Source organism: Aulonocara stuartgranti, assembly GCF_965226115.1.
Source record: "Aulonocara stuartgranti genome assembly, chromosome: 7".
In the NCBI taxonomy this organism is placed as follows: domain Eukaryota; kingdom Metazoa; phylum Chordata; class Actinopteri; order Cichliformes; family Cichlidae; genus Aulonocara; species Aulonocara stuartgranti.
In genome coordinates this window covers 58,936,034-58,957,008 of record NC_138945.1, presented here as the reverse complement: position 1 = coordinate 58,957,008, position 20,975 = coordinate 58,936,034, and the positions used below count along the sequence as shown (strand labels likewise).

The 20,975-nt window shown below is 38.7% G+C and overlaps 1 protein-coding gene across 1 annotated transcript; it reads left to right on the top strand.

The window, feature by feature from the left end:
• The first annotated feature begins 78 nt into the window (after positions 1 to 78).
• On the top strand, positions 79 to 20,944 carry ano2a (anoctamin 2a). The gene is made up of 28 exons (XM_082539091.1): positions 79 to 338; positions 4,141 to 4,310; positions 4,506 to 4,829; positions 5,910 to 6,005; positions 6,189 to 6,361; positions 6,599 to 6,653; positions 6,758 to 6,809; positions 6,907 to 6,962; positions 7,142 to 7,189; positions 7,568 to 7,632; positions 8,000 to 8,134; positions 8,246 to 8,406; positions 8,715 to 8,797; positions 10,542 to 10,553; positions 10,872 to 10,946; positions 11,044 to 11,100; positions 11,619 to 11,693; positions 11,885 to 12,086; positions 12,807 to 12,918; positions 13,618 to 13,675; positions 13,778 to 13,878; positions 13,961 to 14,124; positions 14,233 to 14,385; positions 14,594 to 14,646; positions 16,425 to 16,603; positions 18,265 to 18,370; positions 19,047 to 19,632; positions 19,747 to 20,944. Exons 2-28 carry the CDS (start codon positions 4,164 to 4,166, stop codon positions 20,403 to 20,405), a joined length of 3,987 nt encoding a protein of 1,328 aa, XP_082395217.1. The 5' UTR covers positions 79 to 338; positions 4,141 to 4,163; the 3' UTR covers positions 20,406 to 20,944.
• Positions 20,945 to 20,975: the final 31 nt, after the last annotated feature.

Below are 20,975 nucleotides of genomic sequence, written 5' to 3'. Positions count from 1 at the left end.
CATTATATAATTTTTGACATTTTTTTCAGTGTCGTCTCAGAGCCTACAGAGGGTAGCCGAGGTTCAGTTTCAAGGGTCACTTGTAAACCCTTTCCCTCTTAGCTTACAAACACACACAGCTACACTCACACACCCCTCTTGTATCCAGTAATATGCTTCACACCTTCCTTCCGTTCAGTATGGAACGGTCAGGGAATTAGCCGTCTTGTGCTCGCGCAATAAGCCAGGGGTTGCGGGAGCGCGCGCGGATTGTCCACCATCTCAGCCCCTCAGGCTGTGCAAATCGCGCGTCTTGTCAATCATCTCCCTGGCGAAGACCTGATCCTCCGCGAGTACTGGTGAGTCCTCTTTTCGCTTTCTTTCATCGGAAGTGCAAATTTTAAAAAAAGCGCGCATCATTTTGCTATCCAGCACTGAGGCATATACAGGTATATCCTATGGTGTCCGATTTATAAGGGTCATTTGGACTTTACCACTCATTTATTTGCAAGTGTTTACAATACCCATGACTTGAGCTACTGCTACTGTTGAAATCCCCCGATGGATGTAGTGGTGCGTGTCAGTGTGCTGAGACTGTGTTTTTTTCCCCAAACCACCATCTGCGTGCGCACAACTGTTGCGCCAACGAGCATCCAATTAAACATATTTATCGAATCACCAAAGCAACTGCCCAGGGATTAATTAGTCAAAATGAAAATTAGATAATTTGATGACGTCTCTTGTCGATGTTTTTATGCTGATTTAGATTTAGGCTTCAATGATAGTCTGTAGGCTCGAGTGAAAGTTTGATGCAAGTCATTTTGAGCTCTCCTTGCTGTTGTTGTGCTGGAAAGTAACAAGCGGTTCTTTGAAATTAGCGATGGGTGGGTGCTTCAGGAGAGACAGTATTAGAGCAGCGCCACATTAAAGTTAGTGTGCAGGTACATCTGACCCCCGGCGTCTCGGGTTGAGCTGTCAGCAAGCTTACAGGCCTATAAGCCCCATGCTGAGACACACGCAATTCTGTTGTCACTCCTCCGGTGCCTGCTTTAAAGTTACCAGGAAAGGAGGACAAATACGTCATAAAACAGACTTGGGGGATAAAAGTCAGTAAAAAATATTCAAATAAATAAAACATGAGGAGAATATTAGTAGTCAGGGGCAATCACCACACTATCATTAAGATGCTAATTTATTGATTAAAAGATGAAATCCAAAAAGGATAATTTGGGGGAATAATATTCTCTTAGAAGAGAACTTCTTGACCAATTTTTTTTTTAATCCAGTTGTATTTTGTTTTTGTTTTTCTAGATCTGAGGTCTTAGTTTTGACCTAATAGCTGGAAAGAGGCATACATCTATAAGAGTGTTGTGGGAGGGGGAAACTGATGTCAGTGGTGGCTTTAGATGATGACAGAAGTGTGGGGAAGGTTTCAGGATCTACGAGAGGAAAGAGGAGAACTGTGTGAATCTAAATCTTAATTGTCACACAGAAAGGAGTTTTAGATGTGGTCCAGCACCCAAGCTCCAGGCTTAATATTTCCAGCAGATTAATGATGGACCTCTGTGGTATGTTAATGGGACATGATTAATTCGGTTAACTGCAAAGTGTGCATAAATATTATTATATATGAACAGTTTTAGCAAGAATCTCAGCCACAGAAGAAATGGCACTATGACTAATAAGCTAATTGAATAGGGCTCAAAATATGGAACATCCAATGGAAATGAAATTAAAACAACAAACCAGACCCGTTTGCAAAATTATTAGAGAGAATCGAAAACACCCTACCTACATTACATAATTAAACAGACCAATCATAAATGTCCAATAGACCATGTGTAGTCAAACAGGAACATCAATATCTGTTTTGAATGTTTACTTTGTGCTAAAAATGCAGAAGAAAAGAAAGTAACCTGCAATTTTACCTGCAATGTCTTGCCAGTGTGTGTCAAGCTGTGTTTGCTGACTCTTGGATAACTGGGATTATCGTGGATGTTTGTGTATATGTGTAAGGGGATTGACTGTTGAAGTTGTTGTCGTTTTTGTTGTACTCATGCTGGTTTGTTGGCTGTTAGTGTAATTGTGTAACTGGAGGCTTAGTATTTTAGGTTGGTAGGACTTTAATACAATTTTACCAACATACAAAGTGTAGTCATGATGCAAACATTGTGACCATTTTCGGTTCCAAGAAGTAATCTTAATATTTAAAAAATTTAAATTTTAAAAATGTTGTGTTCAATCCTTCAGGTAATTTTCCAAGGAAAAGAAATAGCTGGCATTGTTTTTCTGAAGCTCTAATTGGTCAACAGATGAAAGGAATTATAACAAAACATCATCAGTTGGCAACCAAAACTCCAGAAAAAACAGAAGAAGATCCCCTGACCCCCAAAACATTTTTTTAGCATAGCATCTGAGTAAAAAATTTTTTTTCTTTATATTGTACATCTTTATACAGTAGCACATCAATTATAGCCCTAACTAAGCAAATTACACTGAAAAACATGCTATGATAATTAAAAATATGACAATATACAAATAATGATAAAGAAAATGTACTGTACTGATCATGCAGGGGGGAAAAACTACATATTGCTTAAAAAATCACTCAGACTGAATAAAGATTTCAAATCAAAACACATATTGAGATGTTTTGGTGACAACATAAAAGTTTTTAAATAGAGAAAGATTTTTTCAGATTTGACATGTTTTAACCTCTTATCAGTTTCAGAAACATAAATATAATAGTATCTCAAAGCACATGGACAATATTATATTGCATCGAAATGGACTGTAACTGTTTTTTGTCAGTTTTTTTGACATGTGATCTTATACTACTATGTTCAGCAATGCTAGTTTTTTCAAACATTTTCCTGTGAGGGGATAGAAGGGAGGAATAAAAACAGAAAGCATTATACTTATTAAACACTTTTTTTTAGGAGAATTCATCAGACAGAGATGAAAGGATGATGCTGTTCTTGGCTGTGCAGAGTGAAATGTAAAGCCGCTGTTAAAATATTAGTCATAGTTTATTATAAAATGTGTTTGTTTTTTCAATTTACGTTTAAGAAAAACTAAATGGACTGTTACATCTTTTGAATAACTGAAGCTCGAAGAAAACAATAATAATGAAAGTGAAATTGACGTATTTAATCTTACGAGCTCTGATCCTGTTTCAGTGCATTAGTATGCACAAACGTGCTCAAAGCAAAGGTCAAATTCGCCTTTTGGTTTCACATGGGCCACAAACCTCACTGTCCTGGGTTGGTGATCACAATGTCTAACTCTTATAGCTGACTTTGTTGCTCTTTGCTATGCCTCACCTGATCTGCTCTAAAAAGACTTTAAAAAAAAAAACCTTCCAAAAGCCTCAAAAAGAGCTGTGTAAAAGTCTACATTGTGCTGAAAAGTTAATGTAGAGTTCCAAGTCAAGCCAAAGAAATGACTCCATATTTTATTTCTGTGAATTCAAGGGATTCACAGCAATAGCGAGAGTGTGAGTCACAGTCTTTCGAGATGCCGCTTCATTCTTTAGCACCAGAGTCTGAGCTCAGCGACCAAATTGTCCCAACAGATTGCAGCCTGTGCTGCTTGGATTGCAGTGTGGGCTTAATCTGAGCCTACAGCTTCAATTGAGTAAAAAAAAGGGAGACAAGACAGCTTAATTTTGGCTTTGAGTTTATCTGTCAGTCTGAAAGAGCCCCTACTGTTTTCTCAGATATATTATTTGACCTTAAATTAAGGATCAATCTAAATATTTCATATTTTCTGCAAAAAGACTGAGAAGACAACATTTGCCTCAGTTTTATTATTTGTTTTTTCCCATACAATAATGATTTTTTATCCCATTGTATACATGAGTGTATATTGTTAGGTCGACAAAAAAAAAGTCTTCTTGACTTGATATATAATTAAATGGGCATTTAAAAAAAACATAATAATTAAAGGTAAATTAAAATAAACCTTGACTCGCTTCCTTGTTCTTTTAATTAGGAGGTCTAATGAATGTTAGATAACATGTCATCACTTTATAAGTTATACTTATAAGTTTTACTTACGTGAATGAGAGCACAAAACAGTTGCATTAAGTTATATATTAATATTCTCCTGGCAGGCCTTTGGCAACACTTAACTCTTGTTTTCTCTTTCATGTGCCCACAGAGGGATGAAACGGAAACGAATGTATGCCCTTAACCACAGCAATGAGTGAGTCATCGTCCTTTCACTCACAGAAGCTTATTTCATTGGCCCGATCACTGTCTGGGCTCGGACTTGACGCCGCCAATGGAGGCCCTGTCAACCTCGATGACAATGACGAGCCTCCACCTCCGGTATGGTTGCACCTGAACGCTGGCTTTAACATCCCACGTCTGTAGCGCATCTTTTCCTCCTACAGCTCTGCTTTCTTATTCTGGAGATGTCACATTTAAACTGTTGCCACGTTGCCTGTACAGTATTCGCCCTAAAATCACAGCCTTTATCTCATCACTCAGCCAAATTATAATATTTGTTTTCTGGTTTGGTAGGAGTCTGGCATTGAGCTTGGCCCTGGGCTTTTTTTTGCTGATGGCAAGAGGAAAGTGGACTACGTGCTTTGCTACAAATACAAAAAAAGGAGAACATCAAAGTCGCGTCTTTCCCTTTCATCTAACGGGAGTCTACCGATACCTATACCAATGCCAATCCCGATACAAGGTCGATGGGAAGCGGAAGCAGAGTCTGGGGAGCCGGGAGCTCATGCGGGAGACGCGGAAGAGTCTAAGCTTACTGAGGAGGAAAAAGCTTTAATGAGGGAGGAGTTTGAAGCAGGCCTGCTGGAGGCTGGGCTACAGATTGAGCGTGATAAGGAGGTGTGTATGTGCTTTTACAGAGCTTTCACAGTGAATATTGTTGTTTACAGCTTTGGACTGCCCTTAAGTGATTCGACCACAAATCCTATGATTGGACAGCTGCCCAGCAGGTAAACCATAAGCCTGCCCGCTGAAGCTAGAAGCCTCGTCTGCACAATAGAATGCTTAATTTCAGTGGTGTATGATTGAATAATAAATTAAAAAATACACAACTAACAACAAAATAGTGCCGGATTTGTTTTTTCATGAACACAATGTACAAAGGGTTTGTTTCTATCCTATTTGTGTCTTTGCACATAAATGCATTTAGTGTGTGATTTTTCTGTCTGTCTATTTGATTGTGCAGAGCTCGTAGGTTAAATTGGCTGCTGTTTTACATGGGGATTAAGAGCATTGATTGTAAGGGCGAAGCCAAAGGCCAGATTATAGGACCTTATTAAACAGTGAGTTAATACTGTGAAGCGTGTGCTGGCTGCCACATACATGTATTTGGCTGCGACTAGTAAGTATTTATATGTAAAGGAATAGTGTGCTTGATCATGTCTTAGCTATAACATCGAAAGGTTTTTTGTTATTAAAGCTAGCAATAACATTATTATGTTTTACAATATTCATTACTTGTCCCCATTGAGGCTCAGGATACATGTGAAAAAGGCTGTTACGGATTTACTGCTGTAAATGCACAACATAGCCATATCTGGGAGGTGATGTTTGAGCTTGTGATGCTGTACCTGCCTAGCAATGTGGTCACTGCAGTAATTGCTTTGGCAGACAGGAAGACAGAGCTCAAGAAGCTCAGTAACTGACCACATTTCGTATTATCAGAACCGATAATTGGGTACATCATTGCAATTTGCAGGAAAGCGTCCCAACAGTTATCTGCAGTTTTCCATACTTTGCAGGATTGAGTGGTCCTGGATTTGTGATAATGGGATTTCTTACAAAACAGCTTCATCAAATATAATCAAATGTGTCATCCTGACAGGTTTAGAGAAGCATATATTTTAGTTATGAATGTAATTTTTTGCCATCTTCACATTTCTAATGACTCTCTCTGGCAATATGTGTGCTGATGTGCAGAGGTCAAACGGCATGGGGTTTATTCGACTGCACATCCCATGGTCAATACTGAGCCGAGAAGCGGAGCTGCAGAAGATCAAAGTCGCAGTAAAAAAGGTCAGCAGTTTCACGCAGTCAGTAACATATCTTGGTCAGTGAAATTCCAGTTTTATTTAGTACATTTTGAGCTTTTTTTTTGAGATTTTTAATTTGGTTCGGGGACTTGCAGTTTGGAAAACTGTGGAAAATGACCAAGTAGCTTTGATCAAAATGTTTTTCATGTGTGTCGTCTTTCTGTAGAAATGTGAATTGCGGAAAGGGACAGGCATTGCTGGGATGTGGGATTCTGTTGCCACTAAAATCAACACACCATTTCAGCCGGACGTCCCCGATTTTGACATCCAGAGGGACTCCCAGACACGCGTCAATTTTAAAACCCTCAAACACCCTTTTATCAGAGACAAACTCCATCTGTGAGTACATAGATGATCACACTTACTGGTGAATAATAAGGACAATCTTAGCTTTGGACACACATAGTTTTATTGGTGACTGAAAAATCAAAGTGGTATTCAGTAGGTATTATATTTTAATATAAAGATAATTCAGAACTTTGTATGCCACTGAAACACGCAAAAAAGGAACTTGCCATTCGCAAAACTTTTGAGAACAGCCTTTATTTTTAACCCTAATTTATTTTGTCCCTACAGCTATGACATCAAGTCAACAGAGACTCTGTTTGACAATGCGACGCGGAGCAGAATAGTGAGTCCGGGAGTTTTTGTCATGAAAAAAAGATTCTGAAATCTAAAGTTTAAATATAAATGAGCTCACTTAAAATTTCTATACTATGTTACGTGTGCTTCTAGGTAGCTGAGATTATTTCACGTACTACTTGCAGACACTCTTGCCAAACTACCGGTGAGATCTACTTTTTTTCTGTTTCATATTGTTCAGAGTCATGCTGACAGTCGTAGCTAAACTGCCTGTGTGTTACATTACCTTCTTGTGTTGTAAGGCATCAACTCTTTACTGGCTCGGGGTGTCTATGTTGCTGCTTTCCCTCTGCATGACGTAAGTAAAATGAAGACCTCTGCTTGAAGTGCTTTTGTTCTGCTCAGTTACTGTATATAAGTAACAAAAAAATGTACAACTCCTAAAAACCTCATCTTCACTCAATCCTGTGGATTTAATATGATTTAAAGTAAACCACTATGTGTCTTATAAAGAGCTGATCACTTTTTCTGTTTTAGGGGTCATTCACAAGGAGAGGAGGGAAAGATCAGAGAAATGATAGACAGGTGAGTTTTCTCTAACTGGATGTGGATAAGCATGTGTTGACAAAATGTTTTTTCCCTCTGGAACATCCTTGATGACGTCGATGGAGGTGATACATTCATTTAAGGGATAAAATCTTTGCTGTTGCTAACCAAGCTTCAGAGCGCTTAGGCGCTAACATATTTTAAAAATAATACAATGTACAAATCTATATGTGATCCAGTAGTTTGAGTTCTTTCATACATAATCAAATCTTAATACAGTTTGATTATTTACTATCAACACCCTGGGTGAGGTCCACAGGTCTGACATTTATAATGAAAGGCCTGAAAACATTGCATCTGACATTTTAGTTATTAACTGTTATAAACTTTTCTGTCATGTTCTTGTGCATCTTTCAGCTCCTCCATGAAGAATGGGCTAACTATGGAGTCATGCATAAATACCAGCCTGTAGATCTTATCAGGTACTGAGCTATGAATTTCTAGCTATAGCTTTAGCTTTTAGTGTATTGTTCATTACAGCCACTAATACTGATCTTTAAGAAACAATATAGGTGTTTAAGGCTTGCCATTATCATTATTATTATTATTATTATAGATGAGATGCCAAGTCAAAGTTTTAAACTAAAAGTACTAATTCTACTATTAATAATAAAGTTCATAGATGTGCCAAGTAAACGTTAAGGTTTCTAATGTTTCTCAGGTGAGATCAGTTTTTTCTTGTGTTTTTAAATTGAACACCGCTTGAGTCTAAAATAGCATATGTCCTTGGCTCTTCACATTTCCACTTGACAAAAATGTATAGCCTGCACGTTGCTCCTTTGTTTACAGAAAGTACTTTGGAGAACAGATTGGGTTGTATTTTGCATGGCTGGGTGTTTATACTCAGCTCCTCATCCCTCCTTCAGTACTGGGCATCATTGTCTTCCTATACGGCATACTTACTGTGGATACCAATGTGCCAAGGTGGGTAGATACTAATTAGTCTTCAAATCTGTTTGTGCTTATCAAAAGTGTATTACTGACACACAGTGTTAATGTTATTATGCATGTGCTGTTTTAACATGTGTATTTAAGTCAGGAGACGTGTAATGACAGCTTGAACATCACCATGTGTCCACTTTGTGATGGCGTGTGCGACTACTGGCGTCTGAGTTCGGTGTGCTCATTGGCCCGAGCTTCATACCTGTTTGACAATGGAGCCACTGTCCTCTTTGCTATTTTCATGTCTCTGTGGGGTAACTATACACACTTTAATGCATATCCCTGTTACAGCATACGCAGTAAGTTTTAACACAGCAACTCCAGTAGATAGACAGACATTTAATAAACACTTAGATTTCTTAATTCAACTTTCAGTTTACCCAGATATACATTTTAAGATATGAAGCTACTTATTTTGTAAAAAAACAGGCTTATTTAATTTTCTGAACACATTCACATTTAGGATATGTTTGTGAATAAATTTCCTGCCAAAATAGATTTTTTTTAACCTAGTGAATGCAAATAATTTTTTTTAAATCGTTATATTTTTTTTAATTTGTAGCTGCATGGTTTCTTGAGCACTGGAAAAGGCGGCAGATGTATCTGAAACATACGTGGGACCTGACGAGCCTCGAGGATGAGGAGGTAATGAAGTAGATTTGGCATATTGTACAATTAAAAAAAAACTATGCTCTAATAACTGAAAATGAAAATCAATCAAATTATTACATAATTTTATTTTTTCACTTTCTATTTTTATAACCCATGTAAGTCAAGCCCAGAGTTTTAACCTCTTGACACTTGACGGCAGGGATAAGTTGTGGTTTACCTTGTAGATTATCATTTGTTTCACAACACCGCCCATCCCCTACATACACATACCTGTAGGCACCCATGTATCCATGTGTTTAGGGTGTTAAGTGCGGTAATGGGATTGGCGAGTTCTTAAAGGGTATTTCCTGGATAGTATGACAAAGCAGGGTCATAACATACACAGACACAGCCTAGAACAACTATAGCTGTTTGAACTTCGCTTGAGATTATCCAGCGGACGTACATGAGAATGTACCCTGACCAGCCACTTCATTAGGTACTCCTGCTATCCAATCGCATAACATCAGCTCCATTCGTCCACTCCATCCATTTAAACATATAGACGTTAGGCAACATGCTCTGCTAAAATTCAAACAGAATGGGGAATAAAGTGATTTTAAACATGTCATGGTTATAGATCTCAGATCCAAGATCCAGGTCCAAGTATCAAAAACTGTTTACTTTAGTTTTTTACTGGGATTTTCGCCCGCAAACATTTCTAAAATTTAAAGAGAAGGATCCAAAAGTCCAAAAGAGAAATATCCAGAAAATGCCATACTGATGCCAGAGGTCAGAAAGGCAACAGTAACTCAAATCACGACTTGTTACAACCAAGGAATGCAGAAGAGCATCTCTGAGTGCACAACACATCAAACCTTGAAGTGGATAGCTGCCACTCCTGTCAGCTGGGAACTACAAACTGAGGCTGCAATTACTCTGGGCTCACCAAAGGTGCACAGTAGAAAAAAAAATGGTCCATATCTACTGCAACATTTGGATGGCAGGGTCAGATTTTGAAACATGAGCAACAGAAAGACTCTGTCATGCCTTGTGTCAACGGTTCAGTTTAATGATGTAGGTGATATCTTCTTGGAACACGTTTAGCTCCTTAGTACCACTTAAGCATTGTTTAACACCACAGCCTGCCTGAATATAAGTCTATCCTTTTATGACCATGTTATTCTGATAGCTGCTTCCCCCAGAATAACATGCCATGGCCCACAGCTTAAATAATCTCATACTGGTTTTTGAACATCACGAGGGGTTCATTATGCTCAAATGGTCTCCACAGACACCAGATCTCAATTCAATTGGGGACCTTTGGGATGTGGTGGGATGGGAGATTGCCATGTTGAATTTGCAGCCGACAAATCTGCAGCAACTTGTGTGATGCTGTCATGTTGATATCGACCAAAATCTCTCAGGAAGGTTTCTGTCATCTTGTTAAGTCTAAGGCTCAAGTGGGTCTTTACCAGAGACTAGCAAGGTGTACTGAATAAACTAGCCAATGAGTGTGTCTTAGAAATAGTTGAAATTCATGAAATTCATAGCAACGACATGTGGCCCCTCCCCAGAACCGTCCATCCATCTTTTTTTTTTCCAAATTCTTATTCAAATGAACTATTTTTGAATAAATATATAACACAGAGAATTATCTGTTGTGTGTTACAGAGTTCATGAACAGCATTCATTTATGAAAACAGCTAATCTTTCTTACTCTCTCTCTTCCCTTTCTAACTGTGTGTGCATATCTGTCTCTGCCTCTTTCATTCGTCACTTTGTCTCCTGCCCGAAGGAGCGAGTCCAGGTGGGCAGGTTTCTTTACCCGCAAGTTTCTGTAGCCATTTTTTATGCATTGTGAAATAAATTCATTGTTAATGTTTTAATGTGTTGGCATTTAATGGGTTGTGTATCTACAGTTAAGAATTTTAATACTAAACATCAGCAATTGAAAAACTCAGTTAATGGTCACAGTTGCAGATTGAAATCACTTACATTAAAGGTGTAAATAATTCACACAAAATAAATGGTTTTGTAATGGCAGATGCCAGACATTAGTGCATGTGTTTTAAATGTGTGTGTGTGTGTGTGTGTGTGTGTGTGTGTGTGTGTGTGTGTACTGCAGGAGGAGCTGAGACCTGAATATGAAGAAGCACTGCAGGAGAAAAAAGCCAAGATGAAAGCACAGTCTGCAAACAAGGTATAATGTGTGTTTTTATTCACATTCAGTTTTATAACTTGCCACACAAAAGACACAGATTTCACTCATTCACTGTGTCTTTTTTCCTCTGTTGCAGATGACTCAGTCTGGGGACGGTAGAGATGGAGAAACAGACCAGATGCTGGCCTACCAGGTATCACTACACTGCCCTGAGTGACAGGACATTATGTGGACAGAGCTGCTGGGGGTAAAGGGCAGGGCTGTATTTAAACTTCTTTCATTACTGCTAGCAGATAATGTCACTCCCCGATTTACTTTATTCTCAATGAAGTTAAGTGAATTACTGCCAGAAAAGCAAATCTTACAGTTTATCTGGGTTTTTCATATATTGTAGATTTAATATAGACTACCTGTGTGTGTATGACTTTATGTTGGTTCATAATAAACCCCCCTACACCTACTGTGGATGGTTGAGTCCAAAGCAGCTTACCTGCCTGAGATTAGCCCAGATTACTGTTGGAGAGGGAAAAGGGAGCAGAGGAAGAAGGGGAGGGGATTTCTGTCCTTTGAGATGGCAAACACGCACCTGCCAGACAGAAACAAAAACGTGTGTGCATGTGTGTGTGTAGAACATGTGCAGTGCATTAATGCACAGTGCTAACTCATATACCGATGATGAGAACAAAAATAATATGCATGTTTTCTTGGCAGCAAGAGCCCGAGTCACTGGACATAGAGGATCACATGCCAGGTTATCTCATCAATATATCCACCTTACTACTGCTGGTACTGCAATCATACTTTCTTCTTATTCTCACATTTCTATCTTTCTTTTTTGTTGATTTGATTTCTTAAGGGAGATTATTATTATTATTATCATTATTTGTATTTTTATTTGTTTGTATTTAACAGTAATCAGAAGGTTTTTATATTTTAATATAAACTTTAAAGTTTTTATAAACTTTTTGTGTCTTCAGATATTCATCACCTTCTCAGCGGTGTTCGGGGTGGCAGTTTACCGCATCTGCATGCTGAGTGTGTGGTCCATGAACCCTGATCCGGAGGCCAAGGCCAGCGTTAGGATGACAGTCACAACCACAGGCATCATCCTCAATATGCTGGTTGTTCTGGTGTTGGAAGAGGTCTACGGAGCGATCGCCGTGTGGCTAACTGAGCTTGGTACTTTTTAAATGCTGTTAGAAAGTTTAATCATTGAAATTGTTTAAATTGGAGACAGAAAGCAGTAAAATCTTGAAGGTAAAACAAGTTATAAAACTGGACACTCACCAGCAAACATAATTTACTACTCAAGAAAGTAAGGCATTACACATTACCGCATTTTCCTGAATTTATATTACTTGATTACTCCCTGGAGAAAGTAATTCATTACAGTACTTGTTACATTACTTTTGTGTTACCTGAAACTCATTGTCACAAAATTATCAGTTGACAGTATAAACCTGAGGCTACAGTCTCACACTCCAGCACATAACCTCATCCTAAGCAGGTGAGGTGTGAAGACACACATGTGATCTATCTTTATATGTATGAACACAAAACTGGCAACACAGCACAGAGATGAAAACCACCCGAAGCCACAGTGATTCTATTCTAGAAACATCTTTACTGATTATAACGGTGTCACTGTTGTTGAGACAGCTCTAACATTGTCCACTCTGTTTTACAAGATCTGTCTTTAAGCCTTCTGCTGTTTGAGTTTTAATTTTCATGTAACTAACTGTATCATCTAACACGATTAGATACTTCACCATGTATTTTAGTACAACAGGTCTTGGTGATATTGTTAGTGAAACGTAACCAGTATAAAGAAACTGATGATGCAGGTGATGTGTTTAAAGTTGTAATTGGAATTAATAGAATTAAGTCATGTCTCAACAGAACTTCCAAAGACAACGGAGGAGTTTGAAGAGAGACTAATATTCAAGTCCTTCTTCCTCAAATCCATGAACGCCTTTGCACCAATTTTCTATGTGGCCTTCTTCAAGGGCAGGTCTGTATTTTTGTCTTTCTTCACAAGCTCATAAAGTGACCTGGGGTCCCATTTGATGTGGGACTACACAGCATTTTTATTCTTTGTCTGTCGTCTCACAGGTAGAGATAATTAACCATTTTGATTGTCACCAGTTTTCTAAAATTAGCACTGCAGGAGAGATACTTTTCTAATGTCTGGCTTGTATCCAATGGCTGTGAAGCAAACAGGGAAGGCTGTAATCATGGGTCGAGTGCAGGTTAACCTGTTGCCGTCTTTTGCTGCCCAAGATACAGCCAACAGGGAAAAATGCGAGTGACCACAAAGTCATAATGGAGTACTATCACTTTCAATCTTTTGTCATCTCACTTATGCCAGTGTTTAGTTAAAAAATGGTGAAAGAATACATTTTTATACAGTTTTAATGGCAATAGTTATGCAGACTGTGACAGAGTATGATAGAAATTAAGCTGTTGAAATTGCATAAGGCAACACAATCTTTCTCTTCCTATATGGTTAATGTATTTACTTAGCAAAGGAATGGAAAATTGCATTCAAATTAAATATATTTCCTCTTCATATGCTACATTTCATATATATTGTCTCACACAAACATACTCTTTGCCCCATGATTAGTTTGCTGAGATGAGTTTGTCCTACTCACTCTGCACTGTGTGTCTTCATTCCTTTATCACGTGACTTGGTCCTCTCCTCATACAGGTTTGCTGGGCGGCCTGGCGATTATGTTTATGTCTTTGGAGACTATCGCATGGAGGAGGTTTGTTGCACTACACACATCAGTGATTATTGTTTTGTGTATGTACGTGTAAGATAAATGATCTGTAGTCTTTTATGTAAATGTGTGTTTTGCCTTCTACAGTGCGCCCCTCCTGGCTGCCTCATTGAGCTGTGCATCCAGCTCAGCATGATCATGCTCGGAAAACAACTCATCCAAAACAATGTGTTTGAGATACTCGTACCGTAAGTGTTCCCAGATACTGCTTAATGTACAGAATTTGAATCTGTAATTTGACTCTGTAAATATATCTTTTCTGTTTTACAGTAAGTTGAAAAAGATGTACAGAACAATACAGGAACAAAAAGGAAAGAATAGAGGAGCAGAAGATGAGGACAGTGAAACAGAGGAGAAGCGACCGAAACAGCAGTTTGACAAGGATTTCACCCTCGAACCGTTTGAAGGTGTCAGTCCAGAATACATGGAAATGAGTAAGTCTCTTCTGGTCCCTTGGATATATATTTATTCACAAAATCATTCAATACTGCAACGAACCTGCATTAACATGTAACCATGTGTGCATGTCTTGACATATACAGTAATCCAGTATGGGTTTGTGACTCTGTTTGTGGCCTCCTTCCCGCTGGCACCAGCGTTTGCGCTGCTCAACAATGTCATCGAGATTCGCCTCGACGCTGCAAAATTTGTCACCGAAATCCGGCGTCCCGATGCTGTGAGGTGCAAAGACATAGGTACAGATTTCACATGTGCTCATGTCCTCTCTGTCTTCCTCTGTGTGAATGTGACACTAAAAAAAACCCTATCCCTAAATTTCTAATCAAGTTCTTTTTCTTTCCTTTCTTTTACATGAATACACGCATGCGCACACACATTGATACACATGGATTGACACACTTCTTTCCTCCCCTTTGTCTCTTTTCATGTGCATGCTATCTCCAGGGATTTGGTACAACATCCTTTGTGGAATCAGCAAATTCTCTGTCATCACCAATGTAAGTGTGTGTGCGTGTATGAGTCTTCTCTCTATAACCTTTGACTTCTGGCAGAGAAGTGTATACTGAAGGGAACTCCAGTTTAACTGCAACTTAATGCTGCTGCTATGTCCTTGCTGAATAAGTGCAAATGTTCAGTCCATCGAATTAAATTCTGTTTACTGAAATTCATAATATTGTAACAAGGCACTCTATGGCAGCTAGAGGTGTGGCACAATTTGCAGGTCTCTGAGCTCAAAAGCAACTTTAATGCAGCTTTAAATTATTTTAATTGCTCATATACTTGAATTTGCAGTATACTTAAAATCTTCCTCCTTTCACTTTGATGCTGGTTTGCAGCATTTCTGTGTCATAGCATAGAAATGCTGCAAACACATGTGGAACAGTTGTAACAAAGTGTACTTTTAAACATATAATATAATATAATATAATATAATATAATACAATATAATATAATATATAATATAATATATAATGTAAGTTGCAAATTGAAATAGTCGGGACTTTTTTGGTTGGCTCTTTTAGAGGTCTACAAATTTCACAACAGACATGCAACAAATTAAATTTTTAAAAATACTGATTTCCTTTTTTATTTGTCACTCATCTTGTCACTGGTGTTACCATATTCTTTTGGCAAGTTTAAAGGCTTTACAAAATATTATTCCTCAGCCTCTTTAGGATAAGGAAACAAGATTTCATTTTATTATTTACAGTTTGGTTTGTTCAGCTTGTGGCTGTTTGACATTTGTTTATTTGTGTATTTGCTAATAACAATATAAATATTAGAGTTACAGTTAAAAATGAATAATAACGCAATCCTATATATCTTAACCCACACAGTTACTAATTACTAATGTGTTGAAATCAAATATTAAACACCTTGCTTGATGTGATCGGAAAAAAAGCCCCACTCAGTTTGGAGATACCAAACAAAAGGAGGATTAATAATGAGAAAGAAATGTTTTCTGTAAATTGGAGTCATTAATTTAATCAGTTTTTATTTTGTTCTTTTTCTTACAATTCACTAAAGGTAAGGTAAAATCTTAAACTAAACCTTTTTTATGAAATTATAAAATAAAAGAGAAAAGTTCTTATAAATGAAAAGAGGCATTGGTCTTATTGTGAGCAATTCAGTAAATATGTCAGAGGAAATGCTGGGAATTGAGTGATGTCATCACTATCATTTTTTCTTTCAAAATAATACACTTTTTTAATATGAAAACATCAGGGGAATAATACTTTCTTTATATATATGTTTTTAGATTTTGTCTACAATTCATTTTGTTATGTCACGTTTATTGTATGTTTGATAGTTATGTAGATATTATTGCATTTTAAATGGTGAAAAAAAAACCCACTTTTTAAAACAAAACATGCTGCTTACCACTATCCTTTATTGTGTGGTGGAGCACTCATCTGTGGTGCTTGGATCTATATATAAACTGCTTTCGGCTAATTTATTCTCAAAGGGATGCCACAGCTCGACGTGTTTGTTTTGGCAGATTACACCAGAAACCCTTCCTGACAATAATATATTTGACAAATCTTGTCAATTTGATGGCTCAGGTATAATTGTTCAAATCACATATTGTAATATTTTAACACAGACATAAATCAAAAATTTAATTAAAACACCAAATTATTTTTAAAGTGTAATATTTCTTTAAAAGCTACAGACAAAAAAGTAGACAGTATTACCAATGTTACGTTATTCTTATTATTGGACCATAAAGTTATTTATTGCTAATGTAACTTTCACCCCTTGTTTGTCTTTCTAGGCATTTGTCATCTCCTTCACATCAGAGTTTGTTCCACGAATGGTTTACCAGTACATGTACAGCGCTAATGGCACCATGAGCGGATACACGGAGCACTCGCTGTCCTACTTCGATGTCAGCAACTTCCCCTCTGGCACAGCGCCAAACACCACCCTTATCACTGGAGTATCCATGTGCAGGTCAGAGTCACTCTATTAACCTTGACCTACCTGGAACTTTCTTTAAATCCTTTAGTCCAGCAGCTTAGCGCTTTACCTGGAACATATACAAAAAGACTTCCTCAAGATTTCCACATTTTGTCATGTGTCAGATTCATTTTTCATCAGTCTTCATGGATACTTGAAAATTACAAAGCAAACTTTTTTTGAAGGTATTGTTAAATGTATTAAAGATAACAATTTACTTCAGTATTCAGACCTTACAGGGCTATAATTGAGCTCTGGCGCATCCTGTTAAAAATTAATGAGATGTTTCAGCAACTTAACTGGGTACAGCCTATATGAAAAGGCACACACCTGTCAATATAAATTCTTCCTGTTGATGGTGGATGTCAGATTGAAGGCCAAACCGTAGCGTATCCTGTATGATACTGGAAGAGCAGTGGCTTATCACAGAGCAGACGCTGAGGGACATACTGTGATTCATGCTCATATCCATCCAGTATCCGCTTCAAAATTTCCATCCATCCATTCAGCCACACAGCCAGCAGTTTTCTTAACGGATTATTCCTCTCTCAGTCTATCTCACTTGTCATTTGGCGAGAGGCAGAGTGTATCCTGGTTAGGTTGGCAGTTCATCACATGGCCAACACATAGAAACAGACAGACAGTTTAGAATCACTATTTAACCTAACATGCATGTCTTTTAAGCTGTGCATGGAAATTCAACACCTAAGAGAAAATCACGCAGCGCCAGGGAGAGCATATCTGCATCGTCTCCCAGCCCCTCGTGGACTTGTTCACACATTTAAATAATGAGCGAGTGGTCACTATGAAAGATCCTTATGTGGAGATGGGACCATCACTGGTGTAGCAGTCCACCAATCAGGCCCTCGTGGTAGTGTAGCAAGTTTTGGAGCAGTTTCTTATCAAGCAGTTTATAGTTTTGTTTGGAGAAAATAGATCCGACTTCATTAACACTGTCTGTACAGACTAAGGCACTCGTGACAACGTAATGCAATGGGGATGTTTATGTTTTGTTTTTTGTTTGTTTTTATTACAACAAGGCGTGGAAGACAAGACAGGATAGTGATAAAGATGCTTGCAGAAAAAAATGTTAATTTTCAGTGAAAGTCTTTTGCAACCAATGACAAATAACCACCCCAAACACAAAAACACGGCCTAGAATGACCCAACCACAGGCAAGACCTGAGAGACGGGAACGTGGCTGTGCAGTGACACCAGGCAGTTCTGCCAAGAAGAATAGGCGAAGCTTCCAAAACAATCATGTGCCAAACTTGTAAGATCATTCCAAAGAAAGGCCGTGACTGTTGCCAAAGCTGCTTTAACCAAGTACTGAGAGAAACTTCTGAATGCTTAATGTATATAAAATGGGACGTTTCAGGCTTTTGTTTTAGTGCATTTACAAAACATTCATAAAACTTTTTGTGGAGTATTTGTGTGGAAATTAATAAGAGGTTAGAAAAAGAAGTATAAGAATCAATTTTGAGATTTGAAAGGATTTGAATTGTTTTTATTTTTTACTGTAAATGTGTGCAAGGATGAGTTTTAAGAAATTGTCAAATCTTGGCTTGGATAGCTTTTAGCTTTTTTGTGTGTATTTTTTTCCGTGCTCTCACATGTTTCTCTGTGCTAATACTCACAGTGTATCTTTCTGTCAGGTATAAAGACTACAGAGATCCTCCGTGGGCAACAGATTCATACACCTTCTCTAAACAGTACTGGTCTGTCCTGGCTGCAAAACTGGCCTTCGTAATTTTCTTCCAGGTATCAATATTACTTAGCTACAGTAGGACATATGCTACACTTAGTCTGAAAGGGTATCTCCAGCTCTGTTTTTACTTAAATCCATGAATAGCTTTCTATCCCGCTGATATGTGACTTCTCAAAGGATGTTAATATAATGTATAGATAAGTAGAGATGCACCAGTCCAACTTTTCCTCTTCTGATATTTGCTGATAGTTTTTATCTGACAGTAGTGTTGTCTTTGATATTAAGTTGGATAATTTATATTAATATGTCCTCTATTTCACTGTGACCAGACCTATTTATCTGATATTTATCTGTTTATAATAAAAAGTGATCTCAGTGAGTGTGCAAACTGCCTAATGGCATTCAGTGTTAATCCAGCAAAATAGTGCTTTCTTACCTATAGGCAGCCTCGCCTCTGTCAGTGCGCCCCAGGGCAGCTGTGGCTACAATGTAGCTTGCCATCACCAGTGTGTGAATGTGTGTGTGAATGGGTGAATGACTGAATGTAGTGTAAAGCGCTTTGGGGTCTTTAGGGACTAAGTAAAGCGCTATACAAATACAGGCTATTTACCATTTACCATAGGTACCTTTAAAAAAATTATTTTAACAAATACATTTTTGGCTTTCAAAACTATTTAACCCTCTTTAAAAATAAAAATCTAAACTCTTGTTACTTGTTTTTTCTATCAGAACCTTGCCATGTTCCTCAGCATGTTAGTTGCCTGGATGATCCCAGATGTACCACGATCTCTGCGGGAACAGCTGAAGAAAGAGAACATGTTGCTGATGGAGTTTCTGCTGACTCAAGACCAAGAAGCACGTGCCAAAACTCACTCCACAAAACCCTCAGCCCCCTACTTCCCCACCAACATAGACATTGTGGTGGAGGCACCACCAGAAAATCAAGAAGAAGTACAAGTGGAGGAAGAGGAAGTGGTGGGGGTTGAGATCAATTTGGATGCAAGGAGCAGAGATAGTGACAGTGATCCAGAGATTGGAAATGTATTGGTAGAAGGTGGAGTAAATGGTCTAGAAGAGCGAGGAGATGAAGGTGAAGAGGAAAACAGAGAGGCCGAAGGAACAGAAAAGGAAGGAGAAGGAGATGTTAAGGAGGAGGATGGGAAGGAAGAAGGTGGAAAGGAAGAGTTTGAGCAAGAGGAAAGTGATGAAAAGGAGAAAGGAGGGCAGAGAACAAATGAAGATGAAGCAAAGGAAGTTGAGAATGAAAATTTTACTGTAGATCTGGACGTCTTCATGAGTGAGCTGGGCCTCTTAGGTAAGAGGAGACAATTTAATAACAGAGCACAAGTTCTTCTTTCTTTGTTCATCTTGTCTGTGAAACATATTGTCTGCATCGTACAATTCATTTTTTTTGTTTTTTGTTATATAGATGAAGAACCCTCATCGGGCACAATTAAAGATATGGAGCTTCCCCGCTCAGGCTCCAAACAAGAATGCCAGAAAGATGCTGAACCTCTGTCACATTCATCGTGTAAAAGAGGATCATCCCAGAGTCTGAAGATCTCCACGGAAGGGATTACAACAACAGATGATGAAACTAAGAGCTTCTCATTAATTGCACCTCCTCCCAGAGAGCCAGGCTCAAAGGCCAAGGCCCGATGCTCCACCCTGCCTTCTCGCCACAGAGGGGCTGAGGCTTGCTACAGCCTGCCAAGGCCCAGCCACTCCACCAGCCTCACCAGGTTCCAGCAGAAGTCCACACTTATTCCCCTGGTTTCCCTGGACCCTTCATCATCAGCTTCGCCCAGCCCATTATCTCCCACACACACACAGGCATCCGCATCATCTACACAGCCTCTACTTGCCCAACAGCACAAAGCCTCAACTGAACTGTTTGTGCTGAAAGGCCCTCCACCCCAACAGCCACGCTCCAGGGCCAAAGCCCGGTGCTTAACCCTGCCTCCAAGACAAAGAGCACAGGGTCCTGAGGAGCACTCTAAAAAGCCTAGCCATTCCACCAGCTTTACAAAGCTGGAAGACCGTATCCCGCCTTCCCCCAGTGAACTGAAGCGCAACAGACCAGTATGAGGAGAGCTGCAAGGCGAAGTGGAAGAGAAGGAGGGTGGAGGAGGGAGGGAGAGGACTATTCAGATAACCTTCTCCTGTCTGTGCCTGGAGGCACACCCTTCAGTCCCCACTGCATATACCTGTGGTGTGAAAGGAAACATAAATGGAAACTCCTTTTTATCATGTTACTCCTCATTATACTGCTCAGTGGTTTAGGGCTAAACCTAACAATGGGGGTGCTGGGCAATTCAGAGAAAGACTGCTCTGAAAGTCTCCTTGCTATGACCTGTGAAAAAAAACCCACTGGACCGTATTCTGTTTTATTTCTGTGTATATTTTTGGGCTGTTCTTTTTTGCCTACACTCACATCTCAGTAGCCAATGCTCCTCTGTTACTTCCAGTCCAACACATGCAGCAGTGCTGCCTTGTAGGCCAGCTGAAGATGAAACTGTATTCATTGCAGCTAGAATCAGCTCATGTGCTTTTAGATTTACGTTTATCTTTAGATGTTTTGATATATAAACACATGAACTTATAATAAAAGACCCCCATGTTTTTCATGTTTGTTCTTCATTGTAAAGTTGTGTAGTA